The sequence below is a fragment of the Rosa chinensis genome, chromosome 3, assembly GCF_002994745.2.
Source record: "Rosa chinensis cultivar Old Blush chromosome 3, RchiOBHm-V2, whole genome shotgun sequence".
Classification (NCBI taxonomy): domain Eukaryota; kingdom Viridiplantae; phylum Streptophyta; class Magnoliopsida; order Rosales; family Rosaceae; genus Rosa; species Rosa chinensis.
This window is the reverse complement of record NC_037090.1, coordinates 9,387,155-9,413,439: the sequence shown is the minus strand read 5'-3', so window position 1 is coordinate 9,413,439 and position 26,285 is coordinate 9,387,155. Positions and strand designations below refer to the sequence as shown.

The 26,285-nt window shown below is 37.9% G+C and overlaps 1 protein-coding gene across 2 annotated transcripts; it reads right to left on the bottom strand.

The window, feature by feature from the left end:
- LOC112191808 (protein MON2 homolog) lies at nt 1-26,285 on the bottom strand. Of its 2 annotated transcripts, none has more exons than XM_024331222.2 (44): nt 25,989-26,285; nt 25,322-25,507; nt 24,165-24,254; nt 23,890-23,960; nt 23,561-23,716; nt 23,186-23,303; nt 22,959-23,014; nt 21,239-21,293; nt 21,090-21,146; nt 20,881-20,982; nt 15,312-15,392; nt 15,142-15,194; nt 13,928-13,997; nt 13,369-13,432; nt 12,458-12,606; nt 12,241-12,368; nt 12,091-12,148; nt 11,795-11,892; nt 11,618-11,705; nt 11,410-11,475; nt 11,270-11,329; nt 10,087-10,173; nt 9,501-9,687; nt 8,646-8,689; nt 8,432-8,563; nt 8,219-8,350; nt 8,053-8,105; nt 7,912-7,960; nt 6,939-6,997; nt 6,621-6,760; nt 6,355-6,536; nt 5,664-5,792; nt 5,466-5,551; nt 5,216-5,331; nt 5,009-5,121; nt 4,641-4,764; nt 4,311-4,432; nt 3,502-3,688; nt 3,203-3,425; nt 2,448-2,772; nt 1,700-1,839; nt 1,179-1,303; nt 821-1,061; nt 1-459 (listed from the first exon to the last, which is right to left on the bottom strand). In XM_024331222.2, the coding sequence occupies exons 1-44, from the start codon at nt 26,091-26,093 to the stop codon at nt 336-338; spliced, it is 5,031 nt and encodes a 1,676-aa protein (XP_024186990.1). In that variant the 5' UTR covers nt 26,094-26,285; the 3' UTR covers nt 1-335. The 2 variants fall into 2 exon arrangements, with proteins under 2 accessions (XP_024186990.1, XP_024186995.1); XM_024331227.2 differs by having other exon boundaries at nt 821-1,025.

Here is a 26,285-nt window from a genome sequence, read left to right as displayed (position 1 = left end):
TGAAGTAATTCAGCCTAATGTGAACATTATACATATGCAATTGTTGTGATTCATCATGTTCAGACTCAAACAGTGACGCATTCAACACAATCTCGCCAGGACGCAAGGCTTGGCATTGCCCTTTTAGTGGTTTCTATAAAGAGAACTCTTTACAGCCTTTACACCAAAGAATCAAAAATTTGGTTCCTCAACACATCATGCTGAGGTAACTATTTTCATACAACAAATTTAACATAATGTACACAGACTATATAACTGAAAAATCGAGGAGGAAAAAAAATCCTCAAGAAACCTTGTATTGAACAAAGTAAACCATTGTAGATCATGGAACTAAATTAGGACTGCGGTATCCTTTGAGATTCTTCCACAGCTTGACTGGTAAGGGAAACTCTTTCAAGTGACAATTCTTTGCTGATGAGTCTAAACAAGACTTGAACCAATGCTCTTACTTTTGCTTCTCTGTTTGACAAAATTATCCAAAAGATTTAGCTGTGATCACACTTATCTACACTAGCATATGGTTGTGAAGAATTATATAGTAATGTTTCTTTGCCAAGTATTTTATGACATATTCAAGTATTCCTAGAAGAGAATTTTGCTATTATTATAGTGTGGTCAGCCCCACAGTTGCTCTATGAGCTTATGACTCGGTAATATGTAAGTGAACCAAATGCCATATTGTTTATGAACATTCATTGGGAATTAATGCCCCTGCCCATATTTCACTGTCCACTTTTCAACAGTGTACCATTTGTATTTTGTACATAATTAATAATTTTGGCAAAAAGAAAAGAAAGAAATAAGAAAAGATTATTCTCACCTTGACACTATGAGCTCAGAAAAGGATGGAAATAGAACAAGAAGGTGCGAACGGTCATCGTGATTCTTGTCTCTTGATAGAGCACCTTTCAAATATGGTTGCAAGGGAAGAATGGATGCAGTATCTGAATGAATTACTAGTCGGCCCAACTCTTCAAGAACATATATGATTTCTTCAAGTCTTGCTGCTGGCAATGGGCGTCCACCTGCAGGAATAGTTGGATGGCTGAAAGGTGTACAATCTGGAAGGTAAAATGAACTTAAGAGATCTATGACAGTAGAAGATAATAAGATTTTTTTATTTAAAAGGTAGTATGAGACTAGGAAGATAACTTCAAATAAGTTACACGACGACGTACCTAAATCATTTTCGTCATTCAGAAATCTGCTTAAGATGTATTCACATCTCATCATCAGTATCATGATTGCAATTTTACTCACCTCAGCTCTCGCTGAATTCCAATCATGGTCTTTGGTGTCATAACTGATAACATAATAACACTGTGAGATTACATCTTATTAAAAATAAAATGGATATAAGAAGGCCTATACTTTAAAGGTTAATACTATGTTTGGGAGTCTGGAAGAAAAAATGGAACAAATAAAACATAGTAATGAGCGGGAACACTGGTAGAGAAAAAAGTAGGGGAAAAAAGAAAAAGAAAGAAAGATCACTATGATGATTGTACTCTTCTTTTTAAGTCATCAATCGTTTCCCAATCATCTTTTTTGTTCTTTTGTTAGTCAAATGTTTGCATAAAGTTATCCTAAATAGCAAGAAAATACAAAGGTCGACCATTACTTGCTTGGAGCAACAATGAAATTAACACTATCGGAAGGTGCAGTGTAAGTAGAAGAAAAACTCTATACAACAAATTACCTGCTCAAGGAAAACAACTTCTGTAAGCAAATCAAGGAAAACCTGCTGCAGTGGGAAGGCATACGTTCCACAAAATCAACAGGTAAAGAACCAGTACGTGAAGCACAACGGTCCAAAGTGGAAACGAGACGCTGCAAAATCTGTTAAAGTCAAAGCCATTCTATTAGAACATATTGAAATAGAAGACAGTTGTGAAAGACCCATAATGAAATAACGCCATGCAGGTGATATGTATTTTAACATGATTAAGATGGGGAAAGGACGGTAAATGTGTACACCAAGGACCAGTAGGCAATAAGCTCAAATCTTGAACCCAAACAAACAATATATGACCAAAATAACCAGTAGAGGTTACAAAATAGGACAAGATATGGGAACCCTCCATCAGGCTCATATCACAAGAGGTTGAAATTGGAGCAATTTGAAGAATTAGAAGCCTTTGTGCAATTCGCTTCTGATCTCGAGAAAGCTACTCAATAAATTGGCAAGAGGTCAAGGATTACATGAGTTGCTCAAACAATCTCAGTAGCCCATTAGCGGTTACTATTGTATTTTTCTACAACATAATTCAACACTAAGATATGCCTAAAGATGTTACTACCATCATCCAAACCCGTTACTATTAACTCATCTGAGCATCAACACTAGGCACTAGGCACTGGCACTAAACAGCATGCAATATGTAGACTGTTAGAACTATACATTATGAGAATCTACTATCAGCATTATGTCAGGTGAGAAAAATTACATCGGTAGGTGCATCAATTGGTGACTTCAAAATCTTGTCGCCAAGAATGTGCAAGATAGTCATCTCAAGGGACTCGTCAGCTTTTACATCCACTGTTGAGAAGGAATCAGAAGGAAGAGCTCGGCCACAATAACCCACAAGGAATACTTCATAAACATCGGCAACTTCCTTCCATATACGTGTTCTTGCAGGCTTACTAGCACCTGAATCTGATCCAGCATTTACAGTGGAGTTGCTGGCATCATCAACAAGAATGCGATTGAAGCCTTCGACAGCTAATCTCCAAAGAGAACCATCTGGATTGTCTCTTCTTGTAGTCATACACCTGAGACAAAAGTATGATGCTGTCATTTGCTAGTGAAAAAGCGTTTAATTATGAAAACAAGATCAACCATAACAGGTATTATCTGACCAAATCTTCCCAACTATGCAAGTCGTTTTGTTTTATTTTTAACTTATCATATGAATGATATACAGAGCATACGATAGTCTTTAACAAGCCCGCCCTTAATCCATCTATTAGACAAGGGCAGAGAAACCTTTCTTCTTCACCTACAATAAGGATAGTTAATAGGTCCTTGTAATAGTAGATTAGGCAGATTACAACAGGTCTTGCCCGACTTTTCACTTTCCAGAGAGTTTAATATTAACTTATACGCCTCAATTCCATAAAATGTCTCTTTCTGTCAACCTTTTCTAAAGCAGTCTATTCGCAGCACAATAAATTTAGCATTAGACGAAAGAGCCTTCAGTACCTCCCAAGACTTTGAATAATTTCAGGATACAAGATATACTTTTCAACTACTGGAGCCCGTAGGAAAAGATCTACCAACAAGGGAACAAGCTTTTCCGCAAACATATAATTAGGAATGCTGGCTGTTACGGATGTCTTTAATCTAGAACTAGGAGAATCTCCTACTCCTGGAGTCATCGAAGCCGTCCCATTAGGTCTTTCATGTTTTATTTTCAAGTGAGTATCTGCAAAAGTAAATTCAAAATTTTCTTTAGCTACAGTTGACAGTCAAAGGTATTGGGAGAAAAGCCAATTCTATACCTGGAACTCGGTCACTAGTGCTAGCTTCCTCTGCTTCATCTTCCTCAATTTGTACGGTAGAATTCAATCTTGGCAGAAATTGAGAAAAATCCCGAAGAAGAATAAGCCACATTGAAGAAATGTGCTCTGTTGGACATAACATTGGAATGATCTCGAGCACAGTACGTAGTACAGGTGGAACATTTCCCTGGAGAAAAGTGAGAAGGTCATTTTCTCATAATGCCATATAAGATGGATAAAACCTTATCAATTTGTTCCCTGGTACTGCTGGTAGTAATAATGTATGATCTAAACTTTCCTGATAGCTCATAGCTATAAGGAGAGTATCCACTATTCGAAAGCACAACAATGACACTGAGACAGGGTTCTCTTGAGCTACTTTTAGGGTGATAAATTATACTACAATATATATCAAGGATGTTCATCTGGTCATTAGGTGACCAAGGATTTTGTGGTCACCCCCCCCCCCTGGATATAATATCAAGGGTTGAAATTAAACATTTTAAATGCATGCATCAAGCCCTTAATTAAATCCAAGGTGGATGATAAATTATACCACAATATATATCAAGGATGTTCATCTGGTCATTAGGTGACCAACGATTTTGTGGTCACCCACCCCTGGATATAATATCAAGGGTTGAAATTAAACATTTTAAATGCATGCATCAAGCCCTTAATTAAATCCAAAGGTGGGTGACCAAAAAATCCTTGGTCACCTAATGACCAGATGAACACCACTCCATTATATATAAACGATGGTTAGTTTAGTGGTTTTGGGTGGGGTTAAGAAAGCAATTATCACTTACATATTCAGTTTCACAGTTATCGTTGGCAACTATGGCATCTTTCATAGCCAAGCGTATGACTGCAAGCAACTGTGTATACAACCGATCATCAAACATCCTTTGTGCTTGCACATATAGTTCCCCTGTTAGAAGTTCAAAAAGCCACATAAAAAGATGGTTTACTTAATCGGAAGGTAAGAGTAGCAAACACAAAATTGGATGTGCAGCTATGCTAAGCATGTTAAGAGTTTAATTCATGATAACGAAGGGCATATATCTGGATTGATATTTCATTGCCTCCACCATCCATTCATGTATGTTTAACAGAGTCGAGTTGAATTAAAGCATTACCAAGACTCTGCAAAATCTCCTGCTTCACCTTGCTGGCTGCATTTCCACTCAGGTTTGTTGAATTTTGAAGAACAAGCTCGTAAACATCAAGTACTGATTCAAGATAAGGCATCGGCAAGTTCCCCTGATTGACATCAGATACGAAATGACATTCTGTTAAATTGTTCTCATAAAATTGCAGGAAGCATGCTTCTTTTGGAATTCCCAATTTAATTTCTGTACTTTACTTTTCATATTTAATACAATATTATTCGTTCTTACATAAGGGAAAACAAACAAAGATAACAGAAAAATTAGGAGAGACGAGACAATTATAAGAACCTAGTTCACAAACATAAGAGTAACCTAGTTCCTTAAATTATCATCACCTTGGAAGAATGAGAAAGAATAGGTGTCTGTAAGCAATTTATTGCAGCAAGCGCAACCTCTTTGCTTCCATTTAATACACTATTCTTCACAAATAAAAGCAAAGACTCCCATCCTGCAGGGTGATACATCAGGTGTTATCTGTAGGATTGGCATCAATATTAATATAACAACAAATATCTCATCTATCAGATTCAAGCGTAAGTTACCTGACCAAAAATTGCTTAAACTTCTAAGAAAAGGAAAGAATGAGCGTAGAATACGGGCTACGCCACCAAGGACAAGTACTAACGTCTCATCCCACTGTTTCTGAGCTGTGTTGCGACTGCAATTTCATCCAATAACAAAATTACTAAATGATTTTAAAAATTTTCCTTATTGATGAATTGTAGATTTAGTCGGTAGTATTTCTTTTTTTCAAAGGAAGGAAAGAGTATATCTCTCTCTAAAGCTATATACCTGTGATGTATGAGCATATGAACTGCTTTTCCTCCTCGAGTTCCAAGTTCTTTCCCATGCCATTCATCTTTCGATGAAGTTGCAGCCTGAGGACAAGCAATTCAAATCACATCAGTCCATGACCAGATAAGTCTTTTATATCTTTCACAACTACTTTAACAAACCATGTGAGAAGCACGATCAAGTGTAGTAACAAACCATGTGAGAAGCACGATCGAGTGTAGGAAACACATAATTCCAAAGGCAATCTTCCCACATGCTTTTCGAAAGTTTTTGCCCGTGACTTCCAAGTGTCTGAAACAATGTCCTGACCGCTGAATTTCTAACCTGAAATAAAAAGTTCAGTATCAATGGTGGAATAAACAGCTATTCCAGTGATACTGCTCAAGCTCCTTCATGGGAGGGGCTATATAGTACAATACAAAGGTCTGAAAACAAAATCAGATTTAACACTGTAAAAATTCATTAAATAAAGGGTAAGAGCTGAGTATGATATTGTATTAAAAATAACACAAATTCAACAAAAATCAAATCTTTATATGATATTGTATTAAAAATTACCCAAATTCAACAAAAATCAAATCTTTATGTATATATATAGCCACAGCTTAAGAGAAATTTACACTATCATGGATACTGTCACATGTCCAAGGCATTGAAGAAGGGTTGCAATCTATGTCACTAAGACAAAGAAATACCAAACAATGTAAACAAGACCAAAACATATTTCCAAAATGCTATATAGAATTCAGGCATACTTGCGAGGGGAAAATGAAATTATGCAAAATTTGCAAGAAATATAGATGTTTCTTAATCTACCACATACCAACATGAGAAACCACAAGCATAGAATGAACAAAGAAAGTCGATTAAAAAACATGTTACCCACCTCTGGCCTCTCATCGGCTCCAAGCTTTTGAAGTAATGAGAAAACAGAGAAAAGCAGTCTGTCACTGTCAACTATAGTTAATGAGGGAACTTGCTCATTGGCATTATCTGAGCCATTGATTGTTTGTTCTTTTGGTATGTCGCCATCCAATGGCTTTAGAATAGGATGCACATCAGAAATCCCTGTAATATTTCAGATAGGCTCAGTTTTTGCACATTTTTGACACAGTTTAATTGATGGGCTGACAGCAACAATGATGGTCTAACCTGTTTTCTTCTCCGCCCCAGGTCCATGGATTAGAGCTTTCACAATAAAGTCAGTTGTTGTCCATAAGAGGCCTATTGCTGTCAGACTTATATTCAGCTCTGTCTTTTGAGCACTGTATGCTCCAGTCACATCTACACATCTGCAACATAGATGCATCACTCACAATCCTATTAGGTGTCCAATTGTGGTAATCATAGTTGTTCATGTTGCAGGACCAACGCTGAGCAATTGTTACACTTATATAAATCCACATATACTTTTCTCTATGCACAAGTGTGTATGTGCATATGTGTAATGGCCAAAGTTTGGAGCCTTACACTTGAAGGCAGTCTGCAGGTATAGTAGAAAGTCCGTCATTCATAATCACCCGCAGGCACTACAAAAAAGAACATGCAAGGATATTGAAGCTACATGATCGACAAGACCACTAAATATAATAATATATATAGTTCTTCATAATAGCATGGTTCTGTTGGACTGAAGTAAGAGCAGCTGTCAGGTTGCAAACACAAGGGAAATCTAGTAATAAACAGATATATATATATAGGGCCCTTCTAGTGAGGGATCCCTTTTTTTGGTCTTTTCTAAGGATAGGCATTATACAAACCTTTCGATTACATTTTGACATCTCAACCATTCAGTTTTTGGGTCATAATGTGTAGATCATTTCTGCAAATTTTCAGCCAAATTGATTATCGTTAAGGCATTCAAAACTGCAATTTAAAATTATAAGTATGAACGGTTCAAGTTTGACAGATTTGGTTCATCCATTGATTTAATCTAGTTTGATATCTTAACGATCACCGATTTGGCTGAAAATTTGCAGAAATGATCTACACATTATGACCTAAAAACTGAACGGTTGATATGTCAAAATGTAATCGAAAAGTTTGTATAATGTCTATCCCTAGAAAAGACCAAAAAAATGGATCCCTTAGTGGAAGGGCCCTATATATATATATATATATATATATATATATATATAAGACATAAGAGAGGCTACAATCTGCAACTAGTTGTCGAACAATCTTTTCTGGGTCAGATATTATGAGAGAACAAAATTCAAAATCATTAAGGATGGCTCCAAAAATCGTTTATCATGGAGGTGTAAGGGCTCCAATTAGATTCTTTGAGAGTTGCCCTAAGAAATTCTGAAGAGTACCACTGTAGCAGTGCCTACTTAATAGACTTTTTATGTTTCAAAATAGATTTCGGTGCACGTCTGTGTTCCATAAGGAGAGCTCCAAATTACGTAATTCATTTCCCAAATAGCTCAGATCTTTTACTAACCTGAAAGCCCAGAGTAATGAGTTCCTTATCTGAAGAGTCCGCTACAGACCTTACAAAATAAAATACATAGGAGACTGAAGTGAAACAAAATAGAACCACAAACAGAACGAATGACTGGAAAGGAAAGTAAATTAAGGCAACCTCAACATTTCAAGAATATTTGGCCAACTGTAGTGTAATTTCTCCCCATGCCTCTGTAAAATTTAGTGGTGTCAGTAATAAGACTTTATGAACACAGGCTAGGGACCAAGATACACTACACATACGAAAGAAAACATGAAATAATTTCATGTAAATTACATATTACCTCTAAAACATGCAGAAGAATTTTCAAAGATCCAGTACGTGAGTCAACACTTTGAGTAGAAAGATAAAGAACCCTTAGTGGAGATATGACAGCACACTCAAGTGATCCCAAATCTGTAACCCCAGTATCCATCTGTAGAGGTATGAAAATGACAAGTAGGTCATTAATTCAGTAACTAATTTCACTCGGCCATAAGGAGGTGAAAGTTCTCACACTCTGAGATGAGCCATTGAATCTGCTTGTTGTGTTGTCTGGGAACTTGTCTGAACCTAAAACAGCACATATTGATTCATCTAATGCATCAAGGGCCATGTTACGTAAATGCTGGTTAGAATTTTCTGCAAGCTGTAAGATATAAAAGTGTTAAACAAGGACAGAGGAAAAAGGCAAAAACAATATGTTTGAAGACAAATTTGACTTTGATCACCTCAAGAAAGTGGCCAACAACTTGATCCCACAATGGCTCCACTCCTGCAATACAGAAGCACGTCAATTACAGATCAAACCAGCAATACATTTTATGCATTCACATTACATATATTCAACTAGAAGGATTCCAGTATATATCATACACCCATTTACAGTCATTTAAACAAAGAAGAAAGAGATGATAATGATTATACTATTAAGATCAGGAAATCAAGTCTTACAGAGACCAATTTCTAACTAGTTTGAATATGGTCCTTAAGAACAATTACCTTGATGAGTCAGAAAAGACAGATTTCATATCAAAAATTCAATACTAAAACAGAACAATAGCTTAGTCTAAGAAATCATCTGCATAAATAAACAAACATATACATATAAAATTACCGATAAAGATAACTGTCAAAGTAGGATTTAAGATATTATAATCTTGTATGTCTCAGACACTTATGCTAAGAAATGAGAAAATGAAAAGGATCCATACTCAAAACAAAGTTTAGTTTAGGGAAAAAAAAAAGGAAAAAAGATGTAAACATTTTCGAAGAACTGTGAAGAATAGAAAAAGAAAAAAAAAATTGTACCAGTGAAGATTCGCTTCAACATTTTTTAGCAACTACTACAGATCTACTACATTTTAGCTTACAATCTGACAAAAGGTGAACAGAACTATTTCACTAGTAAGTTAGTAACACATGCAATGCATACTTTACTACCACATCTTTTTTATCTAAACAATGGTAACACTTGTAGAGCAGCAAACATTTCCTTTGAACAAACCTCTATGGTTAACATACATCACTGAACGGAAAACCATTCAATTATGACTTTGTATTGCAGATTCACTGACATTACTTACTGTGTAGATTATTGACTAGGATGGATATCATTCTCTCCACTGAAAAGTTTATGTTTCCAACTTTTTGACTTGAAGCAGGTACAGATCCATTTGAAATCCCAGCCATGCATTGCTGTGACAGTTGGCCCAGTGCACAAAGAAGGGATTTTACTGCAGATATGTGCATCAGTGCTGAGCTCTCAAACAGCTTTGCACAGTGGAGAAAAGCATAAACTCAGAGCATGCACTGTAGATACTAGATAGTAATCGAAAACACATGTATACAAATATGGAAAGAGCTTCATAAGGACCCAAACAGCTTTCCTATTAGAAAAAATTGGTACTTAAACAAAAACTTATTTTCAATTCATAATGAAAGAATTAAATTATATGAAAATTGGAAGACGGGATGACAAAAAGAATTTCATGAATATGGTTTTAGACAACACTGCATTGTACTTTTACATTTTGTAACACAGGTCCATTAACTTTTGTTAATGAGAAGAAAACGGAAAAGCTTAAAACTGAACAAATGAATTGCCTATAGGTCTCCAGGAAATATTACTTTGAAAGGCTATCAGAAAGGCAAAGGATTTTCATGGTTTACCTGAGAATTCAAGGATGAAAGAATATTTAAGTCACTGGATTGACCAGATGATTCTCTTGTAAGTTTTGGCACAGCCGTGGACACCTCCTGTCAAATCAAAACTATTAAACCGACATAATTAAAACCTTACATCAGGTAATAAATGACTATCTAAGGTAAACAACTATAACTAGACTTGCAAATAAAAAAATAAGAACTGTAGAGTTAGGAAATCTTTTTTTTTTCTTTTTTTTAGAAAGAAAACGAGAATTTATTAGAGCAATGAGCCAGAATGTTAGTGGACAAGAAGTCATCAAGACAACTGCAGAGATATGCATCTCGAGTTAAGATGAATCACCCAATGAAAGCTAAAAGATGCACACAATTGCAATAATTTGCAGCTGATCTTTCGAAAAGGAATTATTAGTACAGAGAAGAAACCAAGCTGTCAGACAGCAAATCACAAACTGATCTGATTGGGAGACATCAATAATTCAATATAGACGTGACGGGTAAATAAGCACACTGGTTATTCAAAAAAAAAAAACACACTACAGAATTGAAGGATTTTTGTTATCACTGTCTGCCTGGTCTTTGTTCAACTGGTGATTTTCTTTCTTCTAATAATCCACCATGGAATTCCAAAGCCCTGTGAACATGCCTATACCTTCAAAACAACAAAGTAACTGAATGACCAGACCTTGCTTGTCCACCACACACCACCCAATCCGCTATGCTCCAGAGTAACCCAGACCCAAAGCATTCCCCCCGCCTTTACTATGTTCAACCATTGGATACTATATTTGATACCCTTGTGTCCATCAGCAAAAATGAACCGGAAGATCTTAGCATCAATTAATACCATCCTCCCCCTTTTAAGGCCATACTAATTTTATGTATAGCAATTAACCATCCAGAAGATCATTGGATTATCACATTAGAATTGAACCTTCTTCAAATGATAGTTGTTGTAAGAAAGGCCAATCAATGCTTCTTTGTATCAAAGTGCATTATTAAACATTTAATTGCAGACATAGACCCATTTAATTTCAAATACAGTTGTATAGGTTTAAAATGAATAAAGAAACTATGGAGGAATTGGTTGGAAGGCCATACAAGTTATTCAATATAATGATCTGTGCACATAGCAATGCAATACAATTCTGAACTGCAAGAATTATTGATAAGCATTTGCCAAGATTACCTGTGTGGTAGCATGCGGAGAATGGATTGCGCGGTCTAGGGCTGCTAGGGTTTCTAATACCTGCAGTAAATTAATGGCAAAGATGATATAAGTATGCATTCTATGTTTTTCTAGACGAACACGAAAGTACACCAACATACCAAAACCCAGGATGGGCCCAACACATTGTGTAATCTATGAGCAATGTTGAAGAGAGTTCTTAAGGCCTGAATAGGAAAATAAAAATTTTATCAGTATCCATGTACAAATTAATTATGACAACACACACATGGAATAATTGTAACAATAGCATTGTATACAGAAATAAAATGGACAAAATATAATATGCTACTGAACCTGACTGTATACCTGGACATTCTTAGGGGTGAGAACAACACTTTCCCTTTGATCAACTACTTGTTCAGACCGTTTGGACCCAGGAGATTGTAAAGTAATGCTGAAATCTCAATGTAAACCCCGGAGTTTAATATTCTCAGTTGCCTAATTAAGACATGTACTTAAAACAAGATATCTAGACAAGGTTACCTCCTTTTTTCTGCTTCAACGGGGAAAATGATTGTAAATTTGCAAAGTGATGCTAAAAAGGAGTTCAAAGGTTCTACAGCACCAAGAACTCCGCATGCCTGTATTGCAAGCACAAGCAAACCATCATTCACTTATCATAATTTAGAACAAAGGGAGTCATGAAACTTTGGCAGGGAAATACACGTCAACAACAGAAAAGAAAAGAAAAATAACTTGAAAAACATGCGGGGTAAGGGGATTAAATAGTTGAAAATGGTAGACAACACGCCAAGTTAATAAGTCAAAGTTTTTGTTACCTGGGTGAAGGCCTGATATCCCTTCAGTATTTCCAACACAATAGCCTCACCTTGTGACCTTCAATTCAAAGTTTATTTCACGAAAGTTATTACTTAGAAGAAATAAGGCAAAATTTAATATATGTACATGCTTTATCAGAAGAGTCCAACCTTGACAAAATAAAGGAGAATGCATCTAGTATCGTCAACCATAATGAATCAACCATTGAGAGACAGAGAAGAGCAGCATTTCCAGTCTTCTTTGCAGGTGGATCATAGTCACATCTGGGGGATTCAATCTAGTAGACAGGGCTTTGTCACATAAAATGTTACTCTTAATTCAATGGCTTTAAGAATATTAGAATGTCCGAAAAAAGATGATAAATACCTCTCCGGAATCTACTGCTTCATCCGTCAATGTAGCTACTGTGAAGACTACACCGAGCAGACCTTCGACTGCCAAGGTTATACAATGAGCTTCACTAGCAACCAATACTGCAGCATTGGATGCATCATTATCAAGGCTCCACTCAACTCCTGTATATCGTGAATATGGTTAACTTGTGCAGCGAGGAATAGAACAAGAGATGAAGTGCAATATTCTTGTAGGCTTATATATATACCTTACATCCAAAAGAATTTATACTTGCACAAGTTGTAACACACAAATCAAATCATATTCTTTTAACCAATCATAATCTACCTTTAATGCACATTGTTTCCCATAGGAAGCCAATCGTGAATTGTAAGGTAAAAACTTGAGGCCTTAAAGGGCAGAGCATTGATAGCGCACCAATGGACACCCAATGGATCAGTCCAAATCAATGCCTTAAAAAGAACGACCAGTCTATGGTATTTTAAAAACAAAGTAGGTCACTGCAAGTCCTATATTTAGCTTGAGCAAAGCCTGCACTTAAGCCTGCCCCAACAAGACTTTAGGCGACTAAGAGCGTTAAAATATGTGTCCTAGGCTCAGATACCCTTAATTAGTTCAAAATGTATCAAACTGAAAGCCAAAACCTCTTTTACAATATGTTCAGTTTTAGAATGGTGAGTTCCAGATTAACAAATTCTTAAGTTGTAAAAAGCATCTGTTGGCAAATTATTACCAATAGCAGTCTTAATAATAATCAGTAATAATGATATGATGTTCTAACTCAAATTCATAATAACAAATTGTCAATCAGAACACAATACCTTCATTTCACTCATTAATTCAAAGAAAATCATAGCGTCTTTGTGGTGTTCTGGTTGACGTCAGTTTAATTGTTCGAAATGATAATATAATACGTGATTTACCTTTAGCTTTGCTGTTAAACATTCCTGCAACAGCTGCGAGGCTCTCTTCACTAGTCTCTTGAACCTGTAGTGTTTAGGTTTCTCAGCCAATGGCATATATGTATGAAAGATGGTATTAATCTACATTATAGTTATATTATATGTAAGAACACAGGCCTTATTCTTGTAAAAAGCACAAAGACCGTCTACACTATAAAATTTGAGATGCAACTGAGCTGACAAGAGAAAGCACTGCCAACTGCAGATAAACCTCACTGCATTGAAATACAAACACTAACAAGATCTGACATGAATTCCTTGGGTGGGGCAAGTTGTAGAGTAGAACATGCTCATAACTGTATCAATAAAGATATGGGAAGAACGATTTCACATGTAAGACATTTAAGGCCTGTTTCAAACATGCTTCTGAGATGGCGTGCAGTTCGTCTCAAGACATACAAACACATACAATTACCATGAAAGCAATCTATCCATCTCAAAACATACAAATAGACACATACACCCATCCTGACCAACAACTAAACAATATGGCTAGGGAGTATAAAGAATAATATCTTGCCTGTACACTTGAAACTACTCTAGCAAGAGCTTTCACCATGCCCTCCACAACGTTGGTGTTCTTGGGATTCCTACATGAGGATGAGAAAAAACAATTTATACACGCTAATGCTTTTGAGAAACTTCACTTTATAACCAAGATTTGAAACAAAACTTGCATTAAAAAGAAATTAACTTGATAACTGAATAGTGCTTTGGATTCCTACAAGAGGATGAAAAAAATCAATTTATACACAATGCTTTTGAGAAACTTCACTTTGTAACCCAGATTTGAAACATAACTTGCATTAAAAAGAAAATAACTCGATAACTCAACAGTGCTTAGGATTCCTACATGAGGATGAAAAAAATCAGTTTGTACTTTATACAAAATAATGCTTTTGAGAAACTTCACTTCATAACCAAGATTTGAAACATAACTTGCATTAAAAAGGAAATAACTCTATAACTCAATATGATAGATATTCTCCCTGAAATAATCATTTCTTTCTTAGATGTCAACAATTTTGTTTTAACCAATAATAACCTTAATAGGTCAATGCTTGCCTTCCGATGAATGAGGAGGAACTTCAACTGACCCAACTCTAGCATGTATTAGACATCAACCTGACCCTTCAGAGGTCTAGTCTAGTCTAGTCTTCAAGCACCCTATGATTCAAGCATATCACAGGCTAAAAAATAGAACTTTCCTCAAAAGGAAAGAAAAAGAATACATGACAGTCAACAATGAGTTTGCCACAATCATAACTCCAGGTAAAAGAAGAATGATTAGTGCACGCTTTAACCTAGAAAAGATTCAAAAAGACAAAACCTAGAAAAGATCAAAGAAATCTCTAGTCTCATTAGTAGCCAACATTCTGGCATACATGAAAAGATATTAAGGTGCAGAAATAACTATCTCAGAAGATCCTTAAAAGCCCTCAAGGAACTTATGTGCTCAAGAGCAAAATGCATAAAAGGACGTGTGACTACAGGGGTTAAGTAGGATGTCAGTACACTAGCTAGAATACCTTGTGAAAATAGATTGGGCCAAATTGTGATCAATGAGATGAAATTTATACCAAATCAGGAGGGGCCACTGTGCATGTAACAAATTGCATAGAGCAATATGCGCGCACACACACACACACGTACACAATTCACTCATCCTATAAACCAAAGAATAAAGGTGTGAAAATTATTACAAAAGGATAGATAAGGTAACTGCAAACTTACATATCAAAGTTTCGGAAAAGAATCCGCAATGTCCTTGCCTCCACACAAAAGCCCTGTCCAAAACTATGAACATTACAAAATACTCACAGTACTAAAGGATCACATAACGTTTCATATGTAATGCAAGAAATAAAGAAAAAAGATATGTATATGTTGCAATGTCAAGTTACCCTCAGGATCTCAAGAACAAGAATACGATGCCATAATGGCAAATCAAGAAATGTGACCTTCACCAACATACTAAGGAAGACCTGCAGTTGAATAAGTTTACATATAAGACAACAAATGGAATTGGGATATTAGTTGTGCATTGATGCCACAGAAAACAATTTTTTTAAAGAAAGAGATGATTGGGAAATTAAACGAAGAGTCTAAGGAGCGAATAAGGAGCGAAGAGTCTAACTTTTTTTTTTTCCTTAAAATCAACGGTGACTTGTGAGGACAGAATAAGGAGCGAAGAGTCTAACATGCTAAAACATGAAAGTGCAGATTGATCATGAAAAAAAAATGCTAGCAAATGGGAAGGGGTGAGTTTGAAATGAAAATGGGTCCCAACATTCTGGCAACTCAATAGCAGATCTCAGAGGCCAAAGTGTGAGTTTAATAGTGTTAAAGATACTCAATCTTCCTCAATCACTAGCCATTAATATGGCTATAATGCTGTGCATTAATCTAGGATCAGTTTTGCTATTGTTATAAATATAGATAGCTGTAGCATATATTGTTGTGCATCAATCTAGGATCAGTTTTGCTATTGTTATAAATTTAGTTATTACAGCATTGTAAAACTGATGCTGCTTCTCCTATATATTGTAAACATTGTAAATGCACAAATCAATGAAAATACAATTCTAACATGGTATCAGTAGTCTAAGGTGTCAACTTAGGTGTCAACTTTCCTGTGTCTTCTTCCTGTGTTTTCTTCCAATCTCACCCTCCTTATCTCCATGGCCTCTTCATCGTCCAACCCTCCCTCTCAAAACACTGCTCAATTCACCAAACTTACAGAAACAAATTATCTTGTCTGGCTTCGTCAGCTGAAACCATATCTTCATGGTGCGAAACTCTGGGGCTATATAGATGGCTCTATCCCTGAACCTGCTGCCACCAAAACACGACCTGCAAGTGATGGCCAATCTGCCGCAACCATCCCTAATCCTGAGCATGAAACCTGGTTCACTACTGACCAACAAATTGTCAGCATCCTCACCACTTCCCTTTCTGAAAATGTGGCACGTCTCACCATTGGCTTCGATACATCTAAAGGGATATGGGACTGCCTCGCTCGCCATTTCTCCCAGAAGTCTGTTGCCAGTGCCACAAGTCTCAAACTTCAACTCTTTGATCTTCAAAAGGGTTCTCAATCTGTTGATGAGTACCTCCAACAAGCCAAATCAATTGCTGATTCCCTAGCCTCGATTAATCAACCCGTCTCTGACGCTGATCTTGTTGTTGCCACACTTCATGGACTTGGACCAGATTACCTAATGCTTCGTACTGCCCTTGCTCAATCATCTTCTCTTCCAGATTTCTCTGAACTCCGAGCCCGAATCCTCTCTTTTGAGGCTCAGCAAACCCGGTCACCAGATTCTAACACTGCCTCGGCCTTGTTTCACCATGGATCCAACCCATCTGCACCCCCCCGTGGCCCTCCCCCTCGCCGTGACGGCCGCCGGCCTTCATATGGCGGGCGCAACAACCAGCGCTACCGTCGTGGTGGTGCTGCACGTCCTCAGTTCCAGAACTTTGCGTTTACTCCAAACGCACATTCCTCTACTTCATGGCCAGCTCGCCCAGCATGGTCAAATGGGCTTCTTGGCCCCGGGCCACAATGGTGTTTTAATTGCAACACTACTCAGCATGGATTGAATCAGTGTCCACATCGTTTTTCCGGCCCAGCCTCTGCTCCTCCATTTGCGGGTGCACATTTTCTTGGTGATCCGAATTGGTATCCTGATACCGGCGCTACCCATCACATGACAGCCATGCCTCTTCAAAATTCTCAGCCTTATGGTGGTCCACACAATGTCTATATGGGTAACGGTGATTCCATGCCGGTTTCCCATTCTGGTAGTTTTCCTTTTTCCTTAGGAAACTCTAAATTCTTCCTTGAAAATGTCTTGAGAATTCCCTCAATTCGTAAAAATTTATTGTCTGTCGCTCGTTTCACTAAGGATAATCTTGTCTATTTTTTATTTACTCCTGACTTTTATCAGATTCGTTGCTTACGAACTGGTTGTCTCCTATTTCAGGGCCCCTGTAAAGATGGCCTCTACCCCCTTCTTCTCTCATCTGTTCCCACCATTCCTCAAGCTCTTGCCACCGTTCACTCCTCCCTTTGGCATAATCGGTTGGGTCATCCTTCATCTTCTGTCTTAGCACGATTGGGATCATCTCTTGGTTCGATTGTTTCTTCTAAAGATTTCTGTAATAATTGTGCGCTGAGTAAATCGCGACAGTTGCCTTTCAATTCTAATAATGATCCTGCTACTTCTCTTTTCCATGTAATTCATAGTGATGTGTGGATGTCTCCCACTTCGTCAGTTAGTGGTTTTCGATACTATGTCCTATTTACAGATGAGTATTCTCGCTTTACTTGGGTCTATCCTATGCGCCGTAAAAATGAGGTTTTTACTCATTTTCAGTCCTTGGTTGTCATGATACAAAATCACTTTCACAGTTCCATAAAATTTTACAAAGTGATAATGGCACGGAATACGTCACTAATGCCTTTTCTCATTATTGCAAATCTCTAGGCATTCTCCAACGTTTTTCCTGTCCTCATACGCCACAACAAAATGGCCTTGCTGAGCGCAAACATCAACATATAGCCACAATGACCCGAACTCTTCTCCTCACATCAGGGGTTCCTCACAATCTGTGGGTAGAAGCTGTCCTAACCTCAGTCTATCTTATCAATCTCCTTCCTACACCAGTTTTAGATTGGGCAACACCTTATTCTTGTCTCTATGGACGCTCTCCCCCCTATTCTTCTCTTCGTGTTTTTGGGTGTTCTTGCTTCCCTTATCTTGGTCCCTATGTCTCAGACAAGTTATCCAGTCGTAGTATAGAATGTGTCTTTCTTGGTTATAGTCCTAATCATAAGGGCTATCGGTGTCTCAATCCAAAAACTGGTCGTGTCTATGTGTCACGTAACGTTTTATTTAATGAAAATAGTTTCCCTTTTAAAGATTTGCAGGTACCATCAAATGTTCCTCCTGGTCCACTTCACTTGTTCACATTATCTAGCCCATTGACTTTTCCACCAGAAACAGTCCCTACATCGATCAGTCCCCCTGCTTCAGATCCTCCTACGACCCTACAACTGCTAAACAGCTCCATACCTTCCGCTCAAGCATCTCCATGCAACTCCGACTTCCCACTGTCAATTCCCGCAGGTGACTCCACCGTCACGCCTCCACCCTCACCCTCGTCCGCCCGAACTCCCCTTCTCCAATACACCCGCCGTCGCCCAACGACTGCGCCAGCCAGAGCGCCGCTCTCCCCTCCATCTCCGGCCACCGCGTCGCGCAACGCAGCAGTGCCGCCTATCTCTCCTCCTCCAGCCTCCGCGTCCCCCGACGCAGCTTCCCATCCTTCGTCATCCTCACTGCCTGCGGCACCTTCCTCTCCTCTTTCTAATTCACAAGCTCCTTCTCCTGATCCACCGGTCAATGCTCCTCCACCGGCCCCCGCCCCATCGCATCCAATGGTCACCCGACTTCGGGATGGCATTGTCCAAACCCGTGCACTAACAGATGGTACAGTACGGTACCCGATTCCTCGTGCTCTCCTTCACTTGGTTGATATTGTGGAACCTACTTGTTACTCTCAGGCCTCTCAGAAACCTGAATGGCGTGCTGCCATGACAGAGGAGATCAATGCCTTGTTGAAAAACAACACATGGACTCTAGTGCCTCCTTCTTCTTCACAAAATACAGTGGGTTGCAAATGGGTTTTTCGGGTGAAGCGGAAGTCTGACGGATCTATTGAGCGGTACAAGGCTCGTCTTGTCGCCAAGGGCTTCCATCAACAGCAAGGTATTGATTACGGTGAAACTTATAGTCCAGTCATTAAGCCTGCAACTATTCGTACAGTCCTTTCGATTGCTGTGTCTCGTGGTTGGTCCCTACGCCAATTAGATGTTAAAAATGCTTTCCTTCATGGTGTTCTTACTGAGGATGTGTATATGGTTCAGCCCCCTGGTTTTGTTGATCAGTCTAGGCCTAGTCATGTCTGCAAATTAAACAAAGCTCTTTATGGCTTGAAACAGGCACCTCGTGCATGGTTTCAGCGTATGAGCACCTTTCTTCTTTCTGTTGGGTTCTCTCAGAGTCTTGCAGATTCCTCTTTGTTTATCTATCGTCATGGCCAGCATCAGATATTTTTTCTGCTATATGTAGATGACATTGTTGTTACGGGCAGCAATGTTCAGCTGCTTCAATCCTTTATTGATAACCTTGGGCGTGGTTTTGACATTAAGGATCTAGGACCTTTGCATTATTTTTTGGGATTACAGGTTACAAAACACTATCATGGGCTGCATATTAATCAGCTTAAGTATGCTCATGATCTTCTCTCTAAACATGACCTTTTGCTTAGCAAGCCTGTCAGTACGCCCATGTCTGCCAAGTCTGATCTTCACTCTACTGATGGGGTTTTCCTTGAGAATCCTACATTGTATCGTGAGCTTGTTGGGTCTTTGCAATATCTCACAATCACCCGTCCTGACATTGCTTTTGCTGTTAACTTGGTCTCTCAATTTATGAGTCAGCCTCGTGTTTCCCATCTCATTGCTGTAAAACGTATCCTTCGTTACGTCAAGGGCTCACTTGGTCATGGGTTGTTGTTCACTCCTCAACGACAACCAGTTCATCTTTCAGCTTACTCTGATGCAGATTGGGCTGGTTGTCCAACGTCTCGTCGGTCTACATCTGGCTACCTTGTGTATCTCGGTTCCAATCTCATCTCTTGGTGTTCTAAAAAGCAACCTACGGTTGCACGTTCTAGTGCTGAGTCTGAATACAGAGCTCTGGCTCATGCTAGTGCTGAAACGACATGGTTGGGTTATTTATTGTATGAGCTTGGTGCCACGATCCATTTTCCAATTTTACTTCATTGTGATAATCTCAGCACCACATATATGGCTTCCAATCCGGTGTTCCATGCCCGCACCAAGCACATTGAGCTCGACTACCACTATGTGCGTGAAAAAGTTGCTCGTGGAAGTCACAGAGTTTGCTTCATTCCTTCCAGAGATCAGCCAGCTGACTTACTCACAAAGCCACTTCACAAGTCTCGACATCTTCTTTTCACCAGCAAACTTGTCCGTCCAGGCCGGTCAAGTTTGAGGGGGATGTTAAAGATACTCAATCTTCCTCAATCACTAGCCATTAATATGGCTATAATGCTGTGCATTAATCTAGGATCAGTTTTGCTATTGTTATAAATATAGATAGCTGTAGCATATATTGTTGTGCATCAATCTAGGATCAGTTTTGCTATTGTTATAAATTTAGTTATTACAGCATTGTAAAACTGATGCTGCTTCTCCTATATATTGTAAACATTGTAAATGCACAAATCAATGAAAATACAATTCTAACAAATAGAACTTTTTTGTGAAACTTCAATAACTAAATTGATTATTTCTCTTGTTCAACTATAATTGCATTATCTTTCTTAAGAGTTTCATTGGCATGTCATTTCCTGGCTAGGACAATCATATACAGGACACACCTCACATTCAGTGATAAGGGATGAACTGTAAAGCCGGATGATATGGGCAACTGACCGCAAGACCAAGCGTCGAAATGACGGCTCTCCTGCTTCCCCTTCAAGCTGATTCGACATTAAACATGATTCAGAGAAGCCACATTGAAGTTTCTTGAAAAGAGCACTAAAAGCCCCCAATAAATTACTTGACTACATGTTATATACGTAATTACCTCCGCATTTGTACGAAGTGAGGTCATTAGAATTGAACATATCTGGTAACGCAGGACCTGTTCCCAGCAGTATTACAATTATGAAAACTTTACTAGCAAATGTATCAAATCAAAGGAAACATACTTAGACATGACACTGCTAAACTCACCTGCTCATAAGGAAGCAAGGTTCGGAAAACAGCCACATAGTTGGACAGAACAAACCTGGAGAATGAGTAATCTTAATTGAAAATAACGTAATTTCTTTCAAATTCTTGATTGCAACGTCCCTGTGAATTTGTTTTCTGTTGTTTAGCAGTCTAACACACACTTCACAGGCATTACACTAGGGATAGCTTCTTTATATGTTCAGTGGAATTCATTATGACCAATCATGTACCAAATATATTACGTGACCCCTCCCAATTTTATGCATAAATTTCCATGTGGAGTCACTTGATTAAATATTGTGACATTACATATTCAATGGGACTTGAGGAACTAGTATTTTCTTTGGCAACGGTAAGCTGCTACTGGCTTCCACCGAATTTCCGAGGAAAGAAAAGCAACAAAAACTCTAGCAAGTTGGACATTCAATCCTTTGGCAGATAAAATAGCACCATTGTACATACTTGAAAAGAGATATCATGAGCCTCGTACTCCATCTGATGGAAAGGACTTCCAAGCTCTCATTCCTTTCTGCCTTTAATGAATCTTCTATATCAAAGTTTTTTCTTACAATAAAACTTAATTTTCTAGATCTGTTCAACTTCAGTTTTAAAGCTGAGTAACATTCAATCATGACATTTAAAATAACTACACAAATAAGATAAAGGACTAAGGGAGAACTCGACAAAATCTCTTCAAAGTGTAAATCTTATATGGTGAGAGTCAGAGTATGTATAAATCCCAAAAAAAAAAAACCCAAAAAGAGAGAGAGAGAGAGAGAGAGAGAGAGAGAGAGAGAGAGCTTGAGCATCAGACCAAAAGGCTGGACTGCAACAAAAACAGCCCGGACAAAAAACCCTAGACTACAACTGATTTCCAATCTAAAAGGATTGAGGAAAGACTATTATACTCCCAGATAAAGTCCCATAAAGATGCCCAGAATTTCACTCACTCCAAAAGATCTTCCAACTCGGCACCACCATAGGCTTCAAAGATCCTTTTATTTATTTTCCATCCAAACCACCCATATCACAGCTAACATCATAGGCTTCAAAGGAAAATTTTAAATATAAGGGTTAGAGATGAACAATTTGAGGTGCTACTCCCTTTCAGCCTTCTCACTGCTAGATTGGAATTTGGAAAGCCGCAGTGACATAATTAGTATACTAGTTTTGAATTTTTTATCCTCTGAGGAATTCTTGTTCTCTCTTGTACTTTGATCTTCTTTTCTATAAAAGTCATGTTTCTCAAAATATATATATATATATATATATATATATATTTAATAATATGAGGTGCTACTGGAGGCAAATTTTTAACTTGAGTTAATGGTATGTTAAGACGGACAGAATGAACCCTCCAACTCTGCCCCATCTTATTCCACATATGCTAAAAAGAATATTCATCCTAGTAGGTCTACGTTTCACAATATGGACAGAGACTTTTTTTTTTTTTTTTTAAAGAAAAAACCATTTTATGACAAAAGTCTGAGAGAGCAATACAAGGAGTGGATAGAAATCCATGACACTAGAGCCGAGAATTAAATACAGAGACTAGCAACCAGAAAACACTAGAAGCCGGCCTCACCCCACAACAGCTAACAGATTCAATATCATGAGAAGAGGAAGCATGACTTAAATAAATAGTAGAGATGTAAATTTCACACATGTTACATGTATCTACTATTATGTTAAAAAGGATGCAAGTAGCAAGATCTCTTACTCCAGTATGTCAAGTGCAAAGGACCGCTGTAGAGAACTGACACGTAACCAGATTGCCTGTCAGAAAAAGCCGATGTCATCGTTATTGACAACATCACATATATGGCAAATGGGAAAAGCAAAAAAAAAAAATAACAATTGTATCCCCAACACTTATAAACACAACATAGAAAGATCTAGTTATGGTTCTAAGGAAACTTTATGAATGACTTTTAAATCAGCACATACAGATCCACCTGCAGCAAGAGCTGTCAGGTCTTCAAGCAGACGAAGCCCAAGCTTTCCAGCTTTAGTTAGTGTCTCCCTCATCAATGATGACTGTCCAGAAACAGATCCATCCAAAGACCTGTCGATGTTGGGTTTGTTATATAACTATGGTAGAGGAAAAAAATTAAAACCAAAGTGCAACTACCAGTAAGAATTTCTAGTCCACAAAGTTTTCCTTTTTCAACACAATACCACAGATGAAACAGAGATATGGAGAAAGTACAATTTGCAGGCATTTACTAGTCACAGTTTACCAAAACACAAATGAGCAAGATAATGATGCAGAAAAATTACAGAGCAGTAAGCCAAAACTGTTGCTTACAACTCGTCACATACTCTGAAAGATTTATGCTGCAACTAACATCACCACTAACTGGACTGGTCCGAGAGATGTAACCTCCAGAACTAAGCTTGCCGGCAGGAAGAGTCTCAGCGCAAACCACATGATCAAAAATCAGTGCTACAGCTTGCCTGAAAGTAGCTGCAGCAGTACTGGAAATTTCCAAGTTGAGATGGGTTTGAGATTGAAAAGAAAGAATTATGTGTGCAAATATAAAGTAGCAAAAGAAAAGAAGAATAAAACAACAGGAAAAAACAAAAGAGAAAGGTATATGAATCAACCACAAGCTCAACAATTAATAGCGTTCCAAGTAATGTTATCTTACTTGCGCACACTGTCAGGGGACCTATTTTCGAGAAGCCGAAGGCATATACCAAGAGCTTGAGCCATATCGTCCTGTTTGTCATAAAACAATTACGGGTATGAGACCCCAGGGCCCAACATATATCAAATTAAAATCAATAACCATTCAATAACAAAAAGGCCTGAAACAATGGGATGCAATGAAATCTTTTTCTCGTTATATTGACCATAGTCAAATGCTGACAAAAATTTCAAAATAGTATGATAAAAAAAGTTATGTAAACTTATGCTTGTTACCTCATTCTGAGGGTGTAAAGGTGACTGCAATATTATCAATACAGTCTGCAGGGTCTTAAGTTGAACACTCTCATCGGTCATTTCAGCATGCTGCCAGAAACAGATAAGCACGTAAGATTTCAAGGAATGGGATTAGCAAACTGGGCAACTGTACTACTCCTCAAATAATATAACTAAAAGAATATATATATATATATATATATATATATCTAGACACACACATATATTTATATATAGAATGACCAAGAGCAGGAATGCATCAGCTGCTTCAGTGCCGATGCTCTAGGCGGGGGGGGCCAAACTTTTGTAAGCACCATGCTCAACAGTCGGTGGCATTCTGAATTTATCATCAGAAACATAACCTTTTTTGACAGTGGCATGATTAGTGATGCGAACAATTGTTTGTACTCGCCATTTGGCAACAAAAATCTTTCTTATCCGATGATAAAATAAGTCAAGGTATGCACTTCAACCAATATTGGAGCCTACAACATTGGTAACATATAAATTGAGCTCATCTCACAGGGGAAAAAATCAAAAGATTAATGATAGAAGGTTATGCTAGTATCAATCTTTGAACTTAAAGTTTTTTAAACATGAATTGAGCTCATCTCATGGAGAAAATTTCAAACAATTAACTGTTGAGCGTTCAATGAAAGATTCTTCTTTGCTATAACAATCATCTCATGAAGAACCTACGATTATTTAAATTATCAAGATATTCAAATAGGAAAGCAGAAGGAGATAAATACTTTCTAATTTATGCACTATTAAGGGAAAAAATTTAATAGAAATCATCTAATCTTTTAAAATAGGAAGTATATTCAAATTATTATTCGGCAGGCGAGATCTGTTCTTATAGCAGCATAGGATGTAAAGCTAGAATACTTAAAAGGGCTTTTAACATTGCAATCTTTATTAACAGCAACTATTGTAATGTGAAAAAGCATTCACCCTGTAAGCAGGAGATAAAGAAAAATATAGCAGTAGCAACAGTAAAGAATAATTTGACAGAGCCAACAACAAGAGCTTAACAAAAACGAAGCTTTACATGCACAATTAGCTCACCAAATATTTCCACTTCCCTCCAAAATTTGTTTCTGAGAGTATTTTAATGTTTGGAACAGAACACATCCCAATTATAAACATGAACTTACATCCTTCAATGTACAAAGTATCTCGTGCAGAGCTGATGAAGCAACAGCATCATGAGATATAAGCTTCTGTAGACACGAGAGTCCAATAACACTCAACTTCACAGTTTTAACCTCACAAGCCATCAGGAAGATTCTCAATATGTCCTCATTCTGCGCAATCTCACCAGGGCTTGACAAAGAACGGAGCTGCAAAGTGAACAGCAGTAAACATATAACTAATCAATCTCGGTCGCTCACCGAAACCAACCAATGAAATTCTCTTCTTTCAGCAATAACTACAGTGCACAGTACTTAAAAAGACCCAATGCACTAGGAATTTGCATATAATGATAAATGATTTAACCATACTTGACTGCTAAGCAAGATAGGGATTCGGTTTTTTAACACTACAAAGAAATGCAAAACTTAACTAGATTGCACAACAGTAACTTGTGAACTACGTCTTTCCTAACTCGTAAATTACTATTTCGGCTTCAGCTCCATAAATTGAGATTAACCTGATAGCATTACTAAGCTTCAATTCCTCTACCTACAATATGATCAACTTCGCTGAGTATGATAGTTTACTTAGAACTATTCATTTCTCTACCAAACCAATTGAATTTCCAGCAACACCAATTATATGCATGAATTCTATACATGATGAAGAGTTTTGAGAACGAGAGACCTTTATAATTGCGTGCTCAGCGCCGTCTTTGACAGCAGGGTAGCGACGGCGAGCCTCGGCGGAGAGAGCGCGAAGATCTGACTCCAAAACCGCCATGAAAGCCATCGCGAATTGGTGAATGGGAGATCAGAATTGCTCGGAATGTGAAGGAGAGAAGCATCCAGATCGGGGAGCTCAGAGAGAGGCAGGTGCTCGTTTTGTAGTAGAAGATCTTGAGCGAGCGAGCGAGAGAGAGAGAGAGTGATGCGTAGGCTGGAGAATTTTGGACAAGAAAACTGTTTGGGCTTGGAATATTAT

Coding starts and splice junctions, on each gene's coding strand:
- LOC112191808 (XM_024331222.2), bottom strand. CDS start 26,093: ATGGCTTTCATGGCGGTTTTGGAGTCAGATCTTCGCGCTCTCTCCGCC. Junction 21,147..21,238: donor CCTTGCTTCCTTATGAGCAG/GTGAGTTTAGCA, acceptor TGCTGGGAACAG/GTCCTGCGTTACCAGATATG. Junction 11,706..11,794: donor GTTGAAGCAGAAAAAAGGAG/GTAACCTTGTCT, acceptor TTGAGATTTCAG/CATTACTTTACAATCTCCTG.